The sequence below is a fragment of the Aulonocara sp. 'chitande type north' Nkhata Bay genome, linkage group LG15 (genome assembly GCF_057382095.1).
Source record: "Aulonocara sp. 'chitande type north' Nkhata Bay isolate Kocher_YH1m ecotype deep benthic linkage group LG15, A_spYH_male_GT1.1, whole genome shotgun sequence".
NCBI lineage: Eukaryota > Metazoa > Chordata > Actinopteri > Cichliformes > Cichlidae > Aulonocara > Aulonocara sp. 'chitande type north' Nkhata Bay.
The window spans coordinates 40,871,737-40,891,976 of NC_141358.1; the positions used below are offsets into that span (position 1 = coordinate 40,871,737).

The window sequence follows — 20,240 nt, forward strand, 5'->3', positions numbered from 1 at the left end:
TGTGTAAAGCGCTTTGGGGTCCTTAGGGACCATGTAAAGCGCTATACAAGTACAGGTCATTTACCATTTTTACCAAGTGAGTGCAATTTAAGTTTGTAGGCTCGTGCTTAATTTAGTTTTGATGACTGACATCTCAAAAAGGTTATAAGAGCTGTTTTGTTTTTCTGTTTTTCTTCAAGGAATATTCAAAGAAATCCAAGAAAGCTCTAAATGGGGTGGGATAAAGTGTCAGAGGCACAGGATGTAGGCTGTAGACACATTAAAATAATGCCGAGATGCAATAACTTAAGATCACTTTCGTTGGAAGGTTATTTAAATGCGTCTTCAACCCAGCTGTGGCAGCAGCAGCGCAACTCATGAGGTTACAAAAAGAGCTGAGAGGTGCAATGCAAAATGGATGGGTGCCAGTGGATGGAGCATCTTTATCAATGTACACTGCCATGCAACAGGGGGCGCACAGTGAGCATAAAAACTGTTAGGTTTATATTGTTGGATTGTCATTTATGCTTAGAAACATTTACTCATATATGCTTAGAGTTATATAATCAATTGCATATTGATAGGATGTCTCATCCTAAGCAGTCTGCAAAGACTCTGTGTGCCCTCCAGAGCACTCTGGCATACCCACGCATCCTAAGGTCATGAGAGAGGTCGTACTTTCTCTTACTGATTTATGGTACTGGAGGACACCTACTCTGTATCTGTTTAAGTATAAGAGCCCTTTGTTTAGGTGGACCGCTGGACTCCTGGCACCAGCTTTGGGGAGTCGTTCACAGGGTCACATCTTGACACACACACACATACCTACACATATGCGTGTAGGGACGAGTCTGCCTACAGGAGGGAGGTTGAACGTCTGGTGTCCTGGTGCAGCCACAACAACCTGGTGCTGAATGCCCAGAAGACAGTGGAGATTATTGTGGACTTCAGGAAGCACACAGCCCCACTCCCCCCCATCATCCTGACTGACACCCCCATCACCTCTGTGGACTCATTCCGCTTCCTGGGTACCACCATCACCCAGGACCTGAAGTGGGAGCCCACCATCACCTCCGTCATCAAGAAAGCCCAGCAGAGGATGTACTTCCTGAGGCAGCTGAAGAAATTCAACCTGCCAACACGGACGATGATGCAGTTCTACACTGCAATCATCGAGTCCATCCTCACCTCCTCCATCACCGTGTGGTACGCTGGAGCCACTATCAGGGACAAACAGAGACTGCAGCGTGTTGTGCGCTCTGCTGAGAAGGTGATTGGCTGCAGACTCCCATCTCTGCAGGACCTGTACACCTCCAGGACATTGCGGCGTGCAGCTCGGATCTCAGCTGACCCTTCTCACCCTGGACACAGTCTGTTTGACCTGCTCCCCTCAGGCAGGAGGCTCCGGTCCATTCGCACCAGAACCTCTCGCCATAAGAACAGTTTCTTCCCCTCTGCTGTTGGACACATGAACAATAACCATATGACTGTACCCGCCACTAACACATGACCCTACGCTGTGTCACTGCATCATTCTATGTTTGGCACTGATCACCACCTGCACTCATAGAATAGAATAGAATAGAATAGAATTCAACTTTATTGTCATTGCACATGCACAGGTACAGGGCAACGAAATGCAGTTTGCATCCATCCAGAAGTGCTTAGTGATATAGATATATTACAATATATATTAGCAATAATATAGATATGTAAGTATATTACAGAAATGGGTCTATTATGTTATAATGTACACGGTATGAAGTATGTTGTGAATATTCTATAACTATAAGTATGTACAGGCTGTAGTGAGTACAAGCTATGTACAGGCTATGAACAGGATATAAATATGAAAAACTATACAGAATATGAAATAAATAACTTTACAGAATCTGAGATATACAGCTATACAGAAATGGGAACTATGCAAGTTGTAAACAGTTGTAGGATTAAAAATTATCGTATGTACAGAATGATTGTTTACACAGAACTATACAGTAGTGCAGTTAAGGAAAGTGAGGGTGTGGATAATTTCTATGTATATATCTTTCAACGTAGCACTCTTAATTCTTATTCTCATGTATATATCTCATGTATATCTCATGCACATATCTTTCCACGTAGCACTTTTAATTCTTATCCCTACTTTTATTTTTTTCCATGTCTATTTAAGTGCTATTTATGACAGCATGTTTGCACTGAAGCACCGCAGCAATTTCCTAATGTTGTAAACCTGCTCAACATTTGGCAATAAACCCCATTCTGATTCTGATTCTGATTCTGATTCTGATACACACAGACGGTACTCTTTGTTCACATGTATGCCTGTGTATGACGTCATATGTTAATGAGACTATGCATATTCATGTACCACAATAAAGACCAGTGCTACGGGTGAGCTAACTGAGAGTGACTGGGGTTCGAGTGTCAGGAGCAGCGCTCGTCACAGTTCTCTCCCTCGCACGAGATCACACAAAGAACTCTGCCTTGTGTCCAATGCTTTTGGCCATTGTAGTAGAATTGTCTCTGATTGTTCCAGCGAGGGGTTTGTGCTTGACAGATCCATCAAAAACAGCCTCAAATTTCCAACATCACAGACTGAAATTCTTTCTAAAGATGGCAGACTAAAGAGTCAACCCTGAGCCCAAAGATACATTTAAGAAGAGTTTTAGCACCTAAAAAACTGACAGGCAAACTATTTATATTGGATAATTATGTACAGACTGGCAAATGTATAGTTCCTTTGGAGGGCTCCAAACTTAGGCCATAAGATGAGCTCTGTCAACTGTCCTGGATGCAAAATATGCAGAAATAAGGAAATATATATGTACAACATTAAGATCATGATGAGAAGTGTCTGGGGTTTGTGTATGTTTTGTTCATGCATGTTGACGATCTGATTTTCATACTCACTGGTACTTTCCACAGGAACAACCAAGAAGTCATCATCATCATCGACTTCTTCGGGAGCTCAGGTCTGAGTAGCGCAGCATCTCTGGTGGTCTGTTCAGCTCTGGTGGTGGTGGGTCCCTTTGTGGGCGGCATAAAAGTGCCATGATGCCATTCTGGAAGGCTGCTTGCACACTTGCATACACAATCACCTGAAGAAGATATACATAAAAAAAGGCCTTAGAGCTTGAAGGTCCTGTGCAGCATCTTTTCTGCGCTCTTCTGGACAGAGACCTGTTCTATTAATCTTATCCATCTATAGAAAGCTCTATAATGTGAATAAGGTGACAGGTTTTACCACAGTAGCAGGCATGGTAGTGAGCAGGACTGGGATCTGCAGGGTAACTGGAAGATCTTTGAGGAGCACTCGAAGAAATTCACTGAATCCCTGACCGAAGTACTTCAGTGGCTCTGTGATGAAGGTTGTGATGGTAAATAAGATTGCCTAAACAGAGAAGCATGTCTAGGTTATAAAACTGTACATACATATAGAAAGTCCAAACTCATACAAAGGAACACAGTTTAGGAAGACTTTGCATGGAAAAACGTATAGCAGTTAGAAAAAGGTAGAAAAGTGGCAAATGTATGTGTCAGCTTAATAGAAAGCAAAGCAATGAGGTTTCAGCCATATCGGATGTGATTTAAACATTGGTTTGTAGGGAAGAATGGTTATTCACCAACTGGTCGCTGGGTGAAATCGGTGCAAAGAAGGCGCTGTACCACAGACCTCCTTGTGACAACTTTGGTTTTCAGCCGGTTGCCACAGTGGCTGTAAGTTTTCACATCTGTCTGTAAATACTTGCTAACTAATAGCCGAGAAGTTGCACAACTTGAAAAAGTGATGGTTTGCCTTCAGAGTAAGGGTATGGGCCAGACACCCCATACTCCCGCAGCACCTCCCACAGGACACCCCGAGGGACACGGTCGAATGCCTTCTCCAAGTCCACAAAACACATGTAGACTGGTTGGGCAAACTCCCATTCACCCTCTAGTATCCTTGAGAGGATAAAGAGCTGGTCCAGTGTTCCGCGACCAGGCAGAACACTGGACCAGCAGACAAACTCTCCTTTCCAGCACCCTGGCATAGACTTTCCCAGGGAGGCTGAGGACCCACCCTGGTTTTCCAGTCCAGGACTACTGTCCCTGATCTCCACGCAACATTGTAGAGGCGTGTCAACCAGGACAGCCCAACAACATCCAGAGCCTTCAGGAACTCGGGGCGGACCTCATCAACACCAGGGGCTCAGCCACCAAGGAGTTGTTTAACTGCCTCAGTGACCTCGCCCCCGGAAATTGGCGGGTCATTCCTCTCATCCCCAGACTCTGCTTCCTCCTCAGAAGACGTGTCAGTGGGATTAAGGAGGTCCTCGAAGTATTCCTTCCACCGCCTGACAAATTTTCTCAGTCCAAGTCAGCAGCGCTCCGCCAGCACTATACACAGTGCAGGTAGAGCACCGCTTTCCCCTCCTGAGACTCCTGACGGTTTGCAAGAATCTCTTCGAGGCAGTCCGAAAGTCTTTTTCCATCGCCTCTCCGAACTCCTCCCACACCCGAGTTTTTGCTTCAGCCACTGCCCGAGCCGCATTCCGCTTGGCTTGTCGATACCTGTCGGCTGCCTCCGGAGTCCCACAGGCTAACCAAGCCCGATAGGACTCCTTCTTCAGCCTGGTGGCTCCCTTCACCTCTGGTGTCCACCATTTGGTTCGGGGATTATCACCACAGCAGGCACCAACCTCCTTGCAGCTGCAGCTCAATGCAGCAGCTTCGGCAATGGAGACGCTGAACATGGTCCATTCGGACTCAATGTCCCCAGTCTCCCTCAGAATGCTGTTGAAGCTCTGCCGGAGGTGTGTGTTGAAGATCTCGCGGACTGGGGCCTCTGCTAGACGTTCCCAGCACACCCTCACTACGCGTTTAGGTGCACCAGGTCTGTCCAGCGTCCTCCCCCGCCACCTGATCCAACTCACCACCAGGTGGTGATCAGTTGACAGCTCAGCCCCTCTCTTTACCCGAGTGTCCAGAACATATGGTCGCAGGTCTGGTGATACGATTACAAAATCGATCATCGACCTGCGGCCTAGAGCGTCCTGGTGCCACGTGCACTTATGGACACTCTTATGTTCAAACAAGGTGTTCGCTATGGCCAAACTGTGATATGCACAGAAGTCCAATAACAAGACACCGCTCGGGTTCAGATCAGGGAGGCCGTTCCTCCCAATCACGCCCCTCCAGGTCTCGCTGTCATTACCCACGTGAGCATTGAAGTCTCCCAGCAGAACAACAGAGTCTCCAGGTGGAGCACCTTCCAGCACCCCACCCAGGGACTCTAAGAAGGCTGGGTACTCTGAACTGCCACTCAGCGCATAAGCACAGTTGACAGTCAGGACCCGTTCCCCGACCCTAAGGCGCAGGGAACAAACCCTCTCATCCAAGAACCCCAACGTACCAGCAGCAAGCCGAGGGGATATTAGAATACCCACCCCAGCCCGCCGCCTCTCACCAGGGGCAACTCCAGACTGAGATAGAGTCCAGCCCCTCTCCAGGAGACTGGTTCCAGAGCCCAAGCCATGCGTAGAGGTGAGCCCGACTATATCTAGCCGGTACCTCTCAACCTCACGCACTAACTCAGGCTCCCTCCCCACCAGAGAGGTGACATTCCATGTCCCAATTGCCAGTCTTGGCAGCCGGGGATCAGTCCGCCAGGGCCTCCGCTCCTGGCTGCCGCCCGGCACACAGTGCGCCCGACCCCTATGGCGCCTCCTGCGGGTGGTGGGCCTGCGGGAGGATGGGCCCATGTCCCTGTTAAAAGAAAATTGTACATAGTGTGATCAGCTACATGAAATGTGCCCTTTTTAGGATCACTAAGCAAACCACATGTCTACGTGACTTGCCATATAACAACTTTTGAGTGATAAACTTATTTTAGCAACTAACAGCTTCCTCTTTTCCGAGAACATACTGATGTAGAAAAGGGGAACCTCAGCTCTTGAGTTCTTGGAATAACTTTGTTATCTTTGTACGCACATGTAACCAGCTTGTATAAATAAAGAACGCAGACAGTCACAGAGCACGAGTCCGTGAGTGTCTCTCTGCGAGTACGAGCGCTCTGTGGCTGCCCTTGCAAGTAAATCAACTGCAGTGTTTGTGTTTTCTAACTTAGTTGTCTCAACTGAAGAACTGTTTGGGAGATTCTTAGAAATCCCCTGTCATTTAAATTGGTCCTTCGAGCCGGAGTGGAAACAACAGACGCGTTTCTGTGACTCCAATCCAAGGTCTGACTGCTGCATCCTGACATCGTGGGAAGCCAGCACCGAAGTCTGTTGACAGCCCTCTCCAGGTAGAGGAGAAAGTCCTGGGATGTGAATTCGGGTCCAGGCCGGTGAATTAGTTCTGGTCGCTGGGATCCAGCCAGACGACCTGAACAACCAGCAAAAAGACGACTGAGGGTGAGAAAACACTGTTTTGGTCTGAACTGCCGTAAGGTTTTTGCGCAATAGGTCTAGCCCGCCGCAAGGGTCTAAAGAGGTCTAACCGGCCGCAAGGGTTTAAAGAAATAAACACGTGATAAATTATATTTAGACTGGTTTCAGAAGTAGCTGCAATTACTTCGTGACAAATTATTAAAAATGCGTGAATGTCTATGTCTATATGTGTTTTGGAAGTAAGTTGATTTCACAGCACAAATAAACTGCTGAACTACTTCCATGTTTGTGTATCCTGCAAAAGCCCACGTACTGGTGACAAAGGGGAAAGGTTGAGTTCCGCCTCATAAAACTGACACCGCTCCATGAATAGCACGGAGTAGAAGGGCGTGTAAGCCACCACTCCCGAGTCAAGTGTGCCAGAGAAGGCTTTGCAGTTCTGTGTAAATGGGGAATCAGCCCACCAAACTCACTGCTGACGAGCAGTGCTAGAAAAGAAATGTCCAGGCGCCAGACAAATCAGTGCTTGTAGATGGAGAAATCCTAAGAAAATAAAAGTCCCACTTGGGAAGGGAAATGTAGTCCTTCAGCGCTAACACATCTGAAGGAGGCTCTTTAAAAGAAGTAGGAGAGACGAAAGACTTAAAAAAGAAAGGAAAACATACTCAAGAATCACAATACTTCCTGGCCTGAAAAAAAAAACCAAAGAAAAAAAGAAGCAGATAGGTGAGACGAAAACAAAGAGAAAAAACAAGAGAAAAAAAGAAAAACAGTCAGAAAAACAGAACATAATAATCCCTCATCAAGTGAAAAATTAGAGATCAAAGTACAAGTTTAAAAAGGGCTGGATACAGAGCCAACTGAATACATATAAATACAAGAGGAATAAAGTGGAATAAACAAAAGGATAAATTAAATTAGAGCTTATCTCTAATGTATTCAAACTAATAATAGCAAGGATAACAACCTGTAAACTGGTATTAACAATGAAACATAGTTGGGATGACGACCATGCCCAGAATGAATAGAATGAATGAAAGCAGATAATTCACACGAAGACATATTAAATGAAATAGAGAGATGCATAAGGTATATTAAGGTTGTGTCATTGTTCAGCCAAGGAAAGTGTGTGAAAAGGAAAATGTCTCCAGCTTGGGAAAGGGTGAAACTGCAGATCACCCGAAGCCCTTGATGGATACAAAATAAAATATCAATAAAATATTGTAATTTACTGTTGGGTCTGTGTTTCCACAAGCCCCGCTAATTCTAGAGACTTATTCATCATGAAGAAAACAAGACAGTCGATCGATCTATTATTTGCGCAAGGGAGGCCTCGTCTGTGTCTACCACGAAAATGACCCCCAGATCTGACCTCCTCCTCGTCAGAACAAAGCCACGCCCCCTTGGTTTTAAGACAAAGCATTGTATGTATATGTGTGTGTGTGTGTGTGTGTGTGTGTGTGTGTGTGTGTGTGTGTGATCCTGCTGATCAAAGGGTCATATAACATAAAAGCACAGGAGGAACATCCTTGGTCATAAAGAGGGTAGTCTCCCCCACACCCTAGATGGTTCACCCTAGATAGCACAGTGAAGCCATACAAAGGGGAGGAATTTTCCCCACATCAAACAGACCTTCACAAGGGTGTTCCTGTGATAATAAACACTACCGCCCCCCTCCCAGAATCTTAAGGATCTGGGGAGGGGAGGACAGAAATAATTCCTTAAAACTATGTACAAATGGTAAACATAAAAATGACAAACATTTAACAATTCAGCTTAACATTTACCATTGCTGTTATATGTAAAAAAAAAAAAAAAAAGATAATAACATTAATAATGACATAATATTAATATGAAGAGGCACCTTAGTCAGTTATGATGTGAGGTGGATAATTGTTAGAAGTAGTCTGCATCAAGCTTAAGGTTGCTCAAATTCAGTACAACGACATATGAGAGGAAGAAAATATCTAAACTAATTAAGTGCATAGTGTCACGACCTGCGGGATCAGCATCTCTCCACTCCTAGCCCCCCTTCTCTTCTCTTTTTCCTCTCTCTCCCTCTCCCCTGTTTTGCCGGGGCGGAACTCATGGCGGGTTCACGCCCTCGGTCCACGCCTTCCCGGATCGTGCACACCTGGGCCTCATCAGACCAGCTGGTATATTAGAAGGAGGAGATCAGCTGTTCAACGCTGGATTGTTGTGAAGGCTCTTGTCAGTACACACCTAGCTCAAGTTTCCCGTGCCTCTGTCTCAGAGACTTAACGTGTTCTTTTGTTCCTAGATTCCCCGGACCCGTCCCCGTGTTTCCCCGTGTGGAGTGTGGAAGGAGTGGCAGGTCGCTAGCGGAGTGGAGAGAGGCTGTTCTGAGCGCGTGTGTGATTTCCCCATTTTCCCTGGAGCCCTGGACCCCTGCCCCTCACGTCTTGTATATAGCACTAACCTCGCACTGTCTGTACATACACTTGGTGAAGATCTGTAATAAACTATCTCTGTTTGAACGCTACCCAGGAGTCCTGCGAGTGGATCCTCTAAGCAACCCGTGACACAGAGGCATTTGACCTGCTTGAAAACCTGTCATCCTAGATGAGACTTTGCTGAGATATAGAGCACACCTATACTAACAACTAATAAGCTAAACCCTGTATGCAACAGCTAAAGCTACAAGATTAAGAAGCTGAATTAAATATGTGGACACTGCTAAGCTTTTTTTTAGAGCAGGAGCTGCATGATATTAAAGCTCACACATGCAGCTGTCTGTGAGCTCAGTTTTTTCCTCACACTTCTGATTTGTTTTTGGCAGCAGCTTTTTTCTTTTTGTGTCCTGACTCATGTGTGTAAAGCGTTCATGCCATCAGCAACTTGTTTTTGTTTGTTTGTGTTGTTGGTTTGAAAAATAAATAAATTTGTGATCATACTTGTGGATCACAGTGACACATAATGATTAGGCATATGATTTACTAATGTCTAGTTTTAGAGCTGTGAGCAATGCATCCACATTGAGATTAAAAGCCTGGTGCAGACTTTATATGAAGCTGCTATAGAAAGAATGGAACCTTGTGGGAAAAGTTCAAATAAAGAAGTTTTTTAAATCCTAACTTAAAAGTTTGAAATATGTAAGATGTGTGAATTCTTTGAAAAAAATAGAAATGACCTAAAATGCCTTAAATATCATCATCAGTGGCACACCAGTGGAGACAGTGGACAGTTTCCGATACCTGGGTGTCCACATCACTCAGGACCTGTCATGGTCCTGCCACATCAACTCCCTGGTTAAGAAAGCCCGTCAGCGTCTCTTCTTCCTCAGAAGACTTAGAGACTTCCATCTGCCACTGAAGGTGCTCAAGAACTTCTACTCCTGCACCATCGAGAGCGTCCTGACGGCAAACATCTGCACCAAGCAGGACAGACGAGATCTGCAAAGAGAGGTGCGCTCAGCCGAACACATCATTCAATCAGAGCTCCCTGACCTGCTGTCCATCTACACCAAGCGGTGCAAGTCCAAAGCTAGGAAGACTATGATGGACCTCTCCCATCCCAACAATGGACTCTTCTCACTGTTGAGGTCTGGGAAGCGCTTCCGCTCCTTTAAGGCCAAAACAGAGAGAATGAGGAGGAGCTTCTTCCCCCAGGCTATTCGGGCCCTGAACCAGGTGTAGGACTGGACTCTCCCAAACACGTCACTATAAGACTGGACTCTCACACACGTCACCACACATTTCCTATAATTCCTATAATTTATAATCTTTATAATCTTTATAATCTCTTCTGCTATTTGCACATTCTTTACTGTAAATTCATAAGTTAATTTGTAAATTTTGTAGTAACCTGTAAATTGTAAATATTGTAAAACTTTTCTTCTGTCATTTAATGGTCGGGCATTGTACAGCTGCAAGCCTTTCACCCCCACGTCATACTGTGTATGGTTGTGTGTGTGTGACAAATAAAATTTGAATTTGAAATAAAAATGTAGTGTCGCATCTACAAAAAAAAAGAAGAAGAAGCATACAGTAACTTAAAACTAGCATTACAGACAAATACAGTTTTAGCATTGCCTGACTATGATAAGCCCTTCTACCTGCATGTAGCGAGTCATAGAAGCGAAACCGCTCACATCCTCATACTCAGCTCAAAGTGCAGAACTCACAGCAGTAATACGTGCATGTGAATTACACGAAGGGTAAGACATAAACATACACACAGACAGTCAGTATGTTTTTTCAGCAGTACATCACTTTGCAAAAATTTGGCAGAACAGAGGAATGATTACACTGGACACCCAGTACAAACACTATTAGAAGTAATAATATTGCCAAAACAGTTAGGGTTGTGTAAATGTGCTGCACATCAAAAAGATAAATCAGAAATAACTAAAGGCAATAACTTTGCAGCTAAAGCAGCTAAGTTAGCCGCACAACAAACTGTAGACACATTAATGTCTGCATCCGCTATGCAAATACCATTTGACGTCCTTAAAGACGAACAAAGCGCAGCACCAACCACAGAACAAAAGAAATGGTTAAAGTGTGGAGCACAACTAAAAGATGATCTGTGAAGGAAAACCAATACTTCCTAAGTCCCTACACAGAACAGCAGCATTAGTGACCCATGGGGTAACCCATGTGTCATCAGGAGGGAGGCTCCAGATCATTATTACACACTTTTACACTTTAAATGTCGAAACTTCAGCAAAAGAATTTGTGAGAACATGCATGATCTGTCAAAAACACAATTCACGAGGCAGTCTGAGGACAAAAAGAGGACATTTCCCCACACCACCTCATCCATTTCACACCATTCATATGGACTTCATTGAATTAAGTGAAAGTCAAGGCTCAACATATGCTCTAGTGATTATAGACGTATTCTCAAAATGGCCAGTGAAAAAAAGCAGATGCAATCTCAGTTGCAAAATGCCTATGTAACCATTTCATTCCAACATATGGCATCCCTACTCTGATAAGATCAGATAATGGGACACATATTTTGTCAATGATGCGATCAGTAAAGTCTCTGAAGCACTAGGATTCAGCATAAGAAACCATTGTGCTTCTCACCCACAGAGTCCAGGCTTAGGCTTTGTGGGGATGAACAAAAGTATTTTACCAGCATAATATAATCTGCAGTATGATCATTGCTTTAACAATGTAACAGATAGCTTTAAGATGGCCTTAAGATGTTTATGCATACTGTTATCATATTAACTTTGTATTTCAGATGCAGTTATAATTATGTTATACACATTGCATATCTGCGCTTATTTTGAGTTGATGTTTGGTTCATTAAGGGTCTTAAGCTTCACTGGCGTGACTGTCCAGGTGATACATGCTGAGGGAAACTAGAACATAGAAGAAATTGCAATACATGCTTACAAAACACTTATATCAGGTTATTTTTATTATCATTGATAAGTTCATATTTTTGTATTAAGCTTTTAGTAGAGGTGCTTGATTAAAACATTTATTTAGTAGATGATATATACATAGTTTCAGTTCAGGTTAGTACATACATGAGAGTGGCTTCTGTCTCTCTGTCTGGTGAGAGGTCAGGAGCTAGTCGGCGAGGTGAAGTAGGGTGCAATTGTGGTTAGCACACACACACACACACACACACACACACACACACACACACACACACACTCAGTTAGAGAGAATCATTTATAGGTGAAAGTTTAAGCATGTTTTGCTTGGGGTTGCAAAAGGAGCAGTTTGTCGCAGAACTGCTGCTGATGTGTCTGGATGACAAGCGAGCATCCGGCAGTAACAGGATGTACCTGTTATGATGACGACGGCGGCGTTCTTTTTAAATTGTGTTAAAAGTCATTGTGGTTTTGACCTGATCTATGTATAAAATGTATCTGTGACGTTGAAGGGGCGTCATTAAATTTAAGCCCAGGTGATGTAAAATATCTGTTTATGCTTTGATTAAGTCGAAGATCAATTGCTGTCTGTGGTGATCTTCCCACGCGTGTTTTAAAATCATCGTTTGACTTCACCCGGCCGGATCAGTGTGGTTATTCTTCGATCCCCTCTTGTACCCTTCCTCAATATTGAACCCTTAACAGCTTAAAACAGAGACTCAGAAAATGCATGGAAGAGACAGGAAGACCATGGCCTGAATGCACAGGCCTAGTAAAAATGTGGATGAGATTAACACAAGGCTCTCAAAAACTTACACCATTTGAGGTTGTTCATGGGAGACCTTTTCCACTATCCTTAGACAAATCTGTCAGAGAAGCAACTCTGGCAGAATGGATGGCAAAACTATTAGAATTTGAATGTTATGTTTCTTTCCACTGTGTTCCTGTTAATGATAGACTACAGATTTACCCTAAATTACTAAAATATCAACATTTTAATGTGAGAATCAATTCTAGAACATAAATGACTGTATCGGAGGAATCAATATTTCAGTATTGATCCGCACATCACTAGTACAGGGCTCTGTGCTGGAAAGCTAGCCAGATGCACGTGTACAGAAACCGTGTGTGAAAAGTGGTCAATAAAGAGAAGCCGTAAAGCATTGTGGCGGAGGTGTGGTCCTGGGTGCGGCTGCAGGGGAGGAGTGGTGCAGTGGGCTCAACGGGGAGGTGCTGGAGATGCCGGTGAGAACAGCTGATGGCGATTTGGACTGATAATGGTTTCCCTCCCTTTTTATAGTGAGACGGAGAGGAGCGGAGAGAGAGGGAAATCAGCTGGGACCGACAGCTGTCAGACTGTGTTCAGTCATAACCTGGGAAAATTGTAAATAAATGTGGAACCTGGTGATAAAGACCTGTGTGTGTGTGTGTGTGTGTGTGTGTGTGTACCTGTGTATAGTGCATTTCACAAGCATGTTCATGCAAACATCGTCGGGTCTGCCGTGATATGTTTAACATGGGACTTTTGCTCCTGAACTTCTGCAGACCGGAGCTGTACGAAGTCACTTTCCTCTTTACGCAGGACTGTAAGCTGTCATCTGTGAGGTGTGAGCGGTGTTTGTTTTTATTATAGTTCAAGGTGTGGGATAGCTACTCAAATACATATGTGGAAGATCGACAATCAACAAATTAGGCATACTGGTAGACCGCTCTCATCAGAAACGCAAATAAATCTGCTCAGACATCATTAAATGTTCTGTTTTCTTCAGATATTTTTTTTCTTGCGTTTCTCCATACTTGGCCTACCTGGGGTTGAAAGTCTCGACAGGGGCGGATCTAGAAAAATCTTCTTATGGCGGCATGAGGGTGGCAAAGAAATCAAATGGAGGGGAAAAATCAAAGCCTTTTTTTTTCAAAGACATACGCAGGTGGTTACATATGGTTAAAATGATTCAACTGCAGTAAGTGTGCACGTTTCTCATATCAATATAGTCCATTAGTTGATTATTGTCTGTAGCCCACATGATTAAACACTTTAGTTACATAAAACATGTGAGTTTAGATTTTATCTGCTGTATAGCCTGTATAATAAATTAATATGTAGCCCAATAAGTATAAAATCCAGAAAGCTACACAACATGGGGCGGTTCATTTACAAACACAGGTCTAACTTGAGTTTCACACAGTTTTTATTAGAAAACAGTCAAATTGTTAAATGCTTAAAGTACACAAAATGTCAGAAATCTGCACCGTCATGAACACAAATTTAAACCTAATTTTTCGTGAGTTGTTGATTAACCCTCCGAGGTCTAAATCCCACGTTGTGCACATCAACATCACAGATTTGTACAAATAAAGTTTATAACAAAGACATGTTAAATATTAAGCTCTGGAAACAGCTTGGTTGTTTTTGTTTGGAACATGTTGTTTTGTTGCCATAGCGATGCCTCCAGGGAAAAGTTAGGGATTTAAGCATGTTTTGAACGAAAACATCAGCATATGAACACAAAACTGAAGAGACACTGCAACCGTATGAAAGCAGACCACTATTTAGTGACATTTCGACGTTTCCCTGAGGATTAACTGCTCTGTAATTTACCAAGAACTAAAGTAAGCTCAAATTTCACTTTACAAACTTAAGATCATTTACTTCAATATAAAGCCTGATTTTCCTGCCTGCCAGGACAGTATTTATGTACTTTACATTGTGCAAGACTAGACTATATTTTCCATCATAGAGAGGATGATGTGGATCTATTATTCAGGAAAACAAATGAAGACTTAACTATTTGTCAGCTGATGTAATATTTGACAAATTATACATAAATGAGAAAATGTTCTTAATCATATCTGAGTGACAGAAGCTCTTTTTAACACGATTATTTTCTTAATTTAGGAAAATAGAGAAGACTTAAGTTTTCAAATTCAAATTTTATTTGTCACACACACACAACCATACACAGTATGACATGGGGGTGAAATGCTTGTAGCTGTGCAATGCCCGACCATTTTGTTCTCCAACAAACTATTAGAATTTCTGAGAAACTGAGGCTGCGTCCACATGTACACGGCTGTTTCTGAAAGCGCAGCTTTGTCTCTGCATTTGGGCCTTTCATCCACACCTAAACAGCAGATTGAGTCACTGAAAGGTGAGATTTTTAAAAACTCCTGCCAGGGTGGAGATTTTTGAAAACGACGTTTTTGTGTTTAGGTGTGGACGAGGAAAACGGACATTTACTCAGGCAATGTCAAAAGTGTGCGCCGCTGTTGACGCTGTGGCCACGTTAGTGTTTACATGAGATCCATTTCTACAATGGCCGATGTAGACAACATACTGTGTCTGTTACTCTTAGTATCTGCAGTTTTTACACGCTTACATATACACACACAGTTACTGTGCCTCCATTTAGAAACACAGAGGCATCAGACGTGGCTTCTACATTCAACACAGACGCTCTCCCAACCCAAATCCTGACGTCGGTTTGGAATAAATGTCATTTTAAAAAATGACATTTATGTATGCTGTATGCATTTTGTCCATTCCAAAGTTGTGAGTCTGTTCCAGCCAAAAAGCTGTCTTTAGTTATTAACATTTGAAACAATGAAGGCACGTGAAAGTAACACAAAATTAGCTGGTTTTCCAGAAAAAGACAAAAACTTCTCAGAAGTACGTAAGGTTTTGTGAGGTTTTCCCACCCAGGCTTCTAGACTTCTGATTGGCCAACATTTCCACACGGTTAAGATTTGGCGTGTTCTTGACAGCGTTTCAGTTTGTTTTTAGCGTTTACATGTGGAAGGAGATATTTTTTCAAAACTGCACATGTGGACTGGATTTTTTTTAAACGAAAAAGGAAAACGTGCGTTTTCAAACACAGCCGCGTACGTTCGGACGCAGCCTGAAGTCATCACAAAAAAAGCAAATTCTCTGAACATGCTGAGTTGAGGTTTACTGATCATTGTTGTTTTGTGTTCCTTGTAGTCAAAATGAGTGGAAGAGGAGATGGATCACACAATAACCGTCATGGTAAGCACATGTGCTCAGTCTTAAAAACAGATTTTCAGCAGATAGTTATGGATGTTAATTAAAAGATTAAATGATCTTGCAGGCCGACAGGTTAACCCACAAAGGTTTGAAAGAGGAGATCAGGAACCAGCTAATGAACCAGTTAATGGACCAGTTAATGGACCAGCTTTCGAGCCTATTCATGGACTCCGGGGCTTCCAGATCGATCTTTATTTTCTTCTCAATGATATGTGTTGGATGCTGAATGAGCTAATAGATGTATTAGTGGAACAATATGTTAATTACCGTCACAATGCCAATGACAATAATGTCAACATTCAAAATATGAATGTGAGGGACAATAATGCCAATGCTGACAACAATGAACAGCACGAGGATCATAATGCTGTTGTTGTTGGTGGCATTGAAAATGAGGATTCTGATGAGGCATTTGAAGACTGTGAGGATGTTCACCAGTACATCCCAGAAGAGGATCCTCAGCCAGGTGTATCCAGGAGGAGGTCTAGAGAGATGGATGAAGCAGATGTGGAACCAAACAAAAGAATCAGATGGAGCGAGGAGTTTTCTGATGACGACTCTGACTTCTTCTCTGCTTGTGACACTGATAGCGAGGGCTGTCCTCAGCAGGTAACAGAAGAAGAACCGCAGCCTGGTGGATCCACGAAAAAGTCCAGAGAGGAAGATGTAGACGAAGAAGAGCATAATAGCAAAAAATCCAGGCTTGCAAACTCTGATTTGGGGACCAGCTCAGCTGTGTACGACCACTCTGAGAGCAGCAGTGATGAACTTTTTGAAGATGCGCACGAAGAGCTTGACAACCATGAAGCTGGAGGCTCGAGGAAGCGTTCCCGAGAGGACTTTGAGGAAGAAGAGGAATACTTGCCTGTTTGCAAACTTTGGAGGTGTTCAAATGAGTCCAGCAGCAGCAGTGATGAAGACTAACACTATTTCGACGGGTTTTTTCAGTATCCTTTTAGTAGGCTGATGGCCTACTCAGGTGACCCTGAATCCTCCATGCTGCAATAAGCTGGGCATACACTGTGCGATTTCTTTCAGTCGCGTTATTCAGCTCCTGCTCAAACTGTACGATTGACTCGCAGGGGTGAGAAGTTTGTGCCTCCATCGCTTGTGTCCAGATCACACACCGCACCGCCGTTCGACTCCATCTTTTCCCTCTCATTTCTGCGTTTGCGCGTGGGCAGTGTGAGACGCTGCGGTGACACCCTCAGGACGACCCACAGGATTTCAAACAGGTTTGGTTTTCTTGCGAGCAAACGATTGATGATCGGGAGCTGGTCGTGAGGTTTTAATTGCTTCTCATTACCCCGTTACCCTCGTTATGTAGACGATGCACGACACACGATTAAGGCCAAACTCGGGACGACTCCCAAAACGGTCGCACGACTGAAAAATCGGCTCAAAATGGGCCAAAAAGAGCACAGTGCATGCCCAGCCTAATGCTGCTGCGAGATTCCCATGATGCACTGGGTGTTTCTTCCTCACCCACTATGTTTAACAGACCTCTCTGTACTGAATTGTACTTGTTATTAACCTCTGGCTCTCTTCCACAGCATGTCTTTATCCTGTTTTCCTTGCCCCTCCCCAACCGGTCGCAGCAGATGGCCGCCCCTCCCTGAGCCTGGTTCTGCCGGAGGTTTCTTCCTGTTAAAAGGGAGTTTTTCCTTCCCACTGTCGCCAAAGTGCTTGCTCATAGGGGGTCATATGATTGTTGGGGCTTTCCCTCCCCTGTCTCTATCCTTCTTTCTATCTACCCCCCCCCCCCCCCCCCCCATCTGTCCTCTTAATCTCTTCTTTACAACCCCTCCCCCCCATTTTCATTTCCTCCATCATCTCTCTACCCTGTGTTCACTTTTGAGAACACAGGGTAGAGAGATGATAATAAAATGATAACAATAAACACAATTGGCTACATTTTACATGTGTCGGATCAATGTCTTCATTTAAGTCTGTCTTTGTGTATAATATGCATACTTTACAGACATTGTTTGACTTGTTATCATTCAAGACCTGATGGAGAGGTTGGAGCTGTGCATGTTTAATGCTACGTTTCGATCAAGAAATGAACTTGTAGCATAAATGTCTACTCATCTGTGATTGTATTAATCATTTCAGCTTCATAAATCAAACTGACTCAATCACCAAAACCAAAACGGGGCTCACACAGTAGTGTGTCCTTGACACAGCTGGGTCAGATAACTCTAGTGAGAACGCGTTTGTGTACCATCACAGACTAACACATGTACATTATCTCATCAGCAGAGGCTTCTATAATCTTACATTTCATGGCATTTGCATTCTACAAGCTTATTTATTGAGAAGTCTCAATAACAGCATGTTTGTGCAGGTGCTGCTTTGTTGCACAGACACTAACTCACACCAATATTCCCCCTTTTCACAAAATAAGCATTCTGCTTCTCTTATCCTAAAGCGTCTTTAATCTTCCGTCAAATGCCATTGAGTATTACTTGATTCCACAAATTTAAACAACACTCTAATACCAAGTACGCCTGTAAAGATTCCCTAAAATGTTGGAAGTGTTTAGACATAAAATTCACGGAGGTTAAGGTAAGCTGAGAGAGAACAAGGGGTTTGGGGAAAACAACAATACTGAGGCCAGAAATGCAAAAGCATGTCTTTTTCTGGATTCATGTTCAAGGTGGGTATCGGTTTTCACAGGGTCTTCAAAACCCACAACAAACACACCTGTCGAGTTTCCAAGTGACAACAAAGAGCCATTTCAAATCTCAAAGCGGCTAAAAACCGCACACACCCACATTCCAGCTGACAAGCGGAGGATCGTTTTTTTCAGCTGGATGTTCGACCTGCCTTTCTGCCATTTCCACCCTTAAACGTAACTCCTCAGGTCATGACAGATAAGCAATCACATTCAAACGTCCTGGGAATATTACAAAACATGTATCTCATTGCCTCCTCTCTGTGTTGACCCATCTTGTGTTCATTCGCATTTGTGCTCCTCAGAAGAAGAAAACAAAACAAACAAAGTTTTTAGAGCCAGCCTCCACATACCTCTATTAATGATCCTTCTCATATTTTTGGACCTCAACTGGATCTTTGAAAACCTCCCAGTGAAGTCACTGGGATCCAACTTATCCACTAACAGACAGCCGATACGGTCCAGAACGATCCCATCCTGGCCTTCACTCTGGTTCACCCCCTGGTCCTGATTTTGGTTCAGACAGTGGCCACTGGAACGATCTGAAGCACTGCTTTCAGCCCCAAGGCTGGTGGTGCTTTTGACATCTTCTAGAGACATGTCTCACTATTTGCTCATTAGCCAGTCTCCACAGGAGCTCACCGACACCTCGTAGGATATTGTCAAAATGTGGCCCTCCTCAGAAAAGGAAAGACAACCTTACATTGTTCCACAGAAGCCTCAAAAGAAAAGAATCCTTGTTCCAGACAGGTAAAACTTGAAAAGAGGAAGGAAAAATATTTAAAAAGGACATTTTCATTTTCTTCATCACCTTTTTCCCCACATCTTGGTATCCAGTTTCCTTTCAGGGTTTATTCTCTTTATGTTGTGTTCATCCCGAGACACTGAGCTCATCGCTTTGTTGTTACACAGATCTCCTGAGAGTTCAGGTCTTCCTCTCAAAGCTCTTCCTCACAGTTGTTTAAGTTTTTTTTTAGTTTCTTATTTTATTTGAAAGCAGATTTCAGTTTTCTGTAAGACCTTTCCTTCTCTTTGCGTGCCACGCTTCAACTCTCACATGCTCTCGGAGCGTTTCTGTCTATTTCAGCCCTCTGAGGCACAGCTGTGTTTCTTCACTCTCACGTGGTGAAAAATAAGGGAGGGGGCCAATTCCAAGGACGCAGCTTGATTGGGTGGTTTGTTAAATCTGAGTGGTTCTTTTAGCCCCTCCACTCCTTTGCATTTTCTTCTTCTCTTTTTCCTCTCTAAGGCTACGTTCACTCTGCAGGTCTTGATGCTCAATTCCGATTTTTTGATCAAATCCTATTTTTTTGTCTGCTCGTTCACACTACAAATAAAATGAGACAGCAAACGCGCTCTAGTGTGAACCAAAGCGGCCGCATGCGCAAAAGAAGACGTCACACACAACGCGCTCTGTTTAGACCCAGAGCAAACAATACAGGGAGTGCAGAATTATCAGGCAAATGAGTATTTTGTCCACATCATCCTCTTCATGCATGTTGTCTTACTCCAAGCTGTATAGGCTCGAAAGCCTACTACCAATTAAGCATATTAGGTGATGTGCATCTCTGTAATGAGAAGGGGTGTGGTCTAATGACATCAACACCCTATATCAGGTGTGCATAATTATTAGGCAACGTCCTTTCCTTTGACAAAATGGGTCAAAAGAAGTTTTTGACAGCTCAGAAAAGTCAAAAATAGTGAGATATCTTGCAGAGGGATGCAGCAGTCTCAAAATTGCAAAGCTTCTGAAGCGTGATCATCGAACAATCAAGTGTTTCATTCAAAATAGTCAACAGGGTCGCAAGAAGCGTG

The 20,240-nt window shown here is 43.5% G+C and overlaps 1 protein-coding gene across 1 annotated transcript; it reads left to right on the forward strand.

Moving 5' to 3' along the window:
- The first annotated feature begins 14,164 nt into the window (after window positions 1-14,164).
- LOC147313700 (uncharacterized) lies at window positions 14,165-17,661 on the forward strand. The gene is made up of 3 exons (XM_086263452.1): window positions 14,165-14,316; window positions 15,686-15,730; window positions 15,813-17,661. Exons 2-3 carry the CDS (start codon window positions 15,691-15,693, stop codon window positions 16,670-16,672), a joined length of 900 nt encoding a protein of 299 aa, XP_086119578.1. The 5' UTR covers window positions 14,165-14,316; window positions 15,686-15,690; the 3' UTR covers window positions 16,673-17,661.
- The last annotated feature ends 2,579 nt before the right edge of the window (window positions 17,662-20,240 follow it).

Bases quoted from the DNA above. Each gene is read 5' to 3' on its own strand.
- LOC147313700 (XM_086263452.1), top strand. From the start codon at position 15,691: ATGAGTGGAAGAGGAGATGGATCACACAATAACCGTCATG. The intron at 15,731-15,812 runs GTAAGCACATGT...ATGATCTTGCAG, and splicing joins ATCACACAATAACCGTCATG to GCCGACAGGTTAACCCACAA.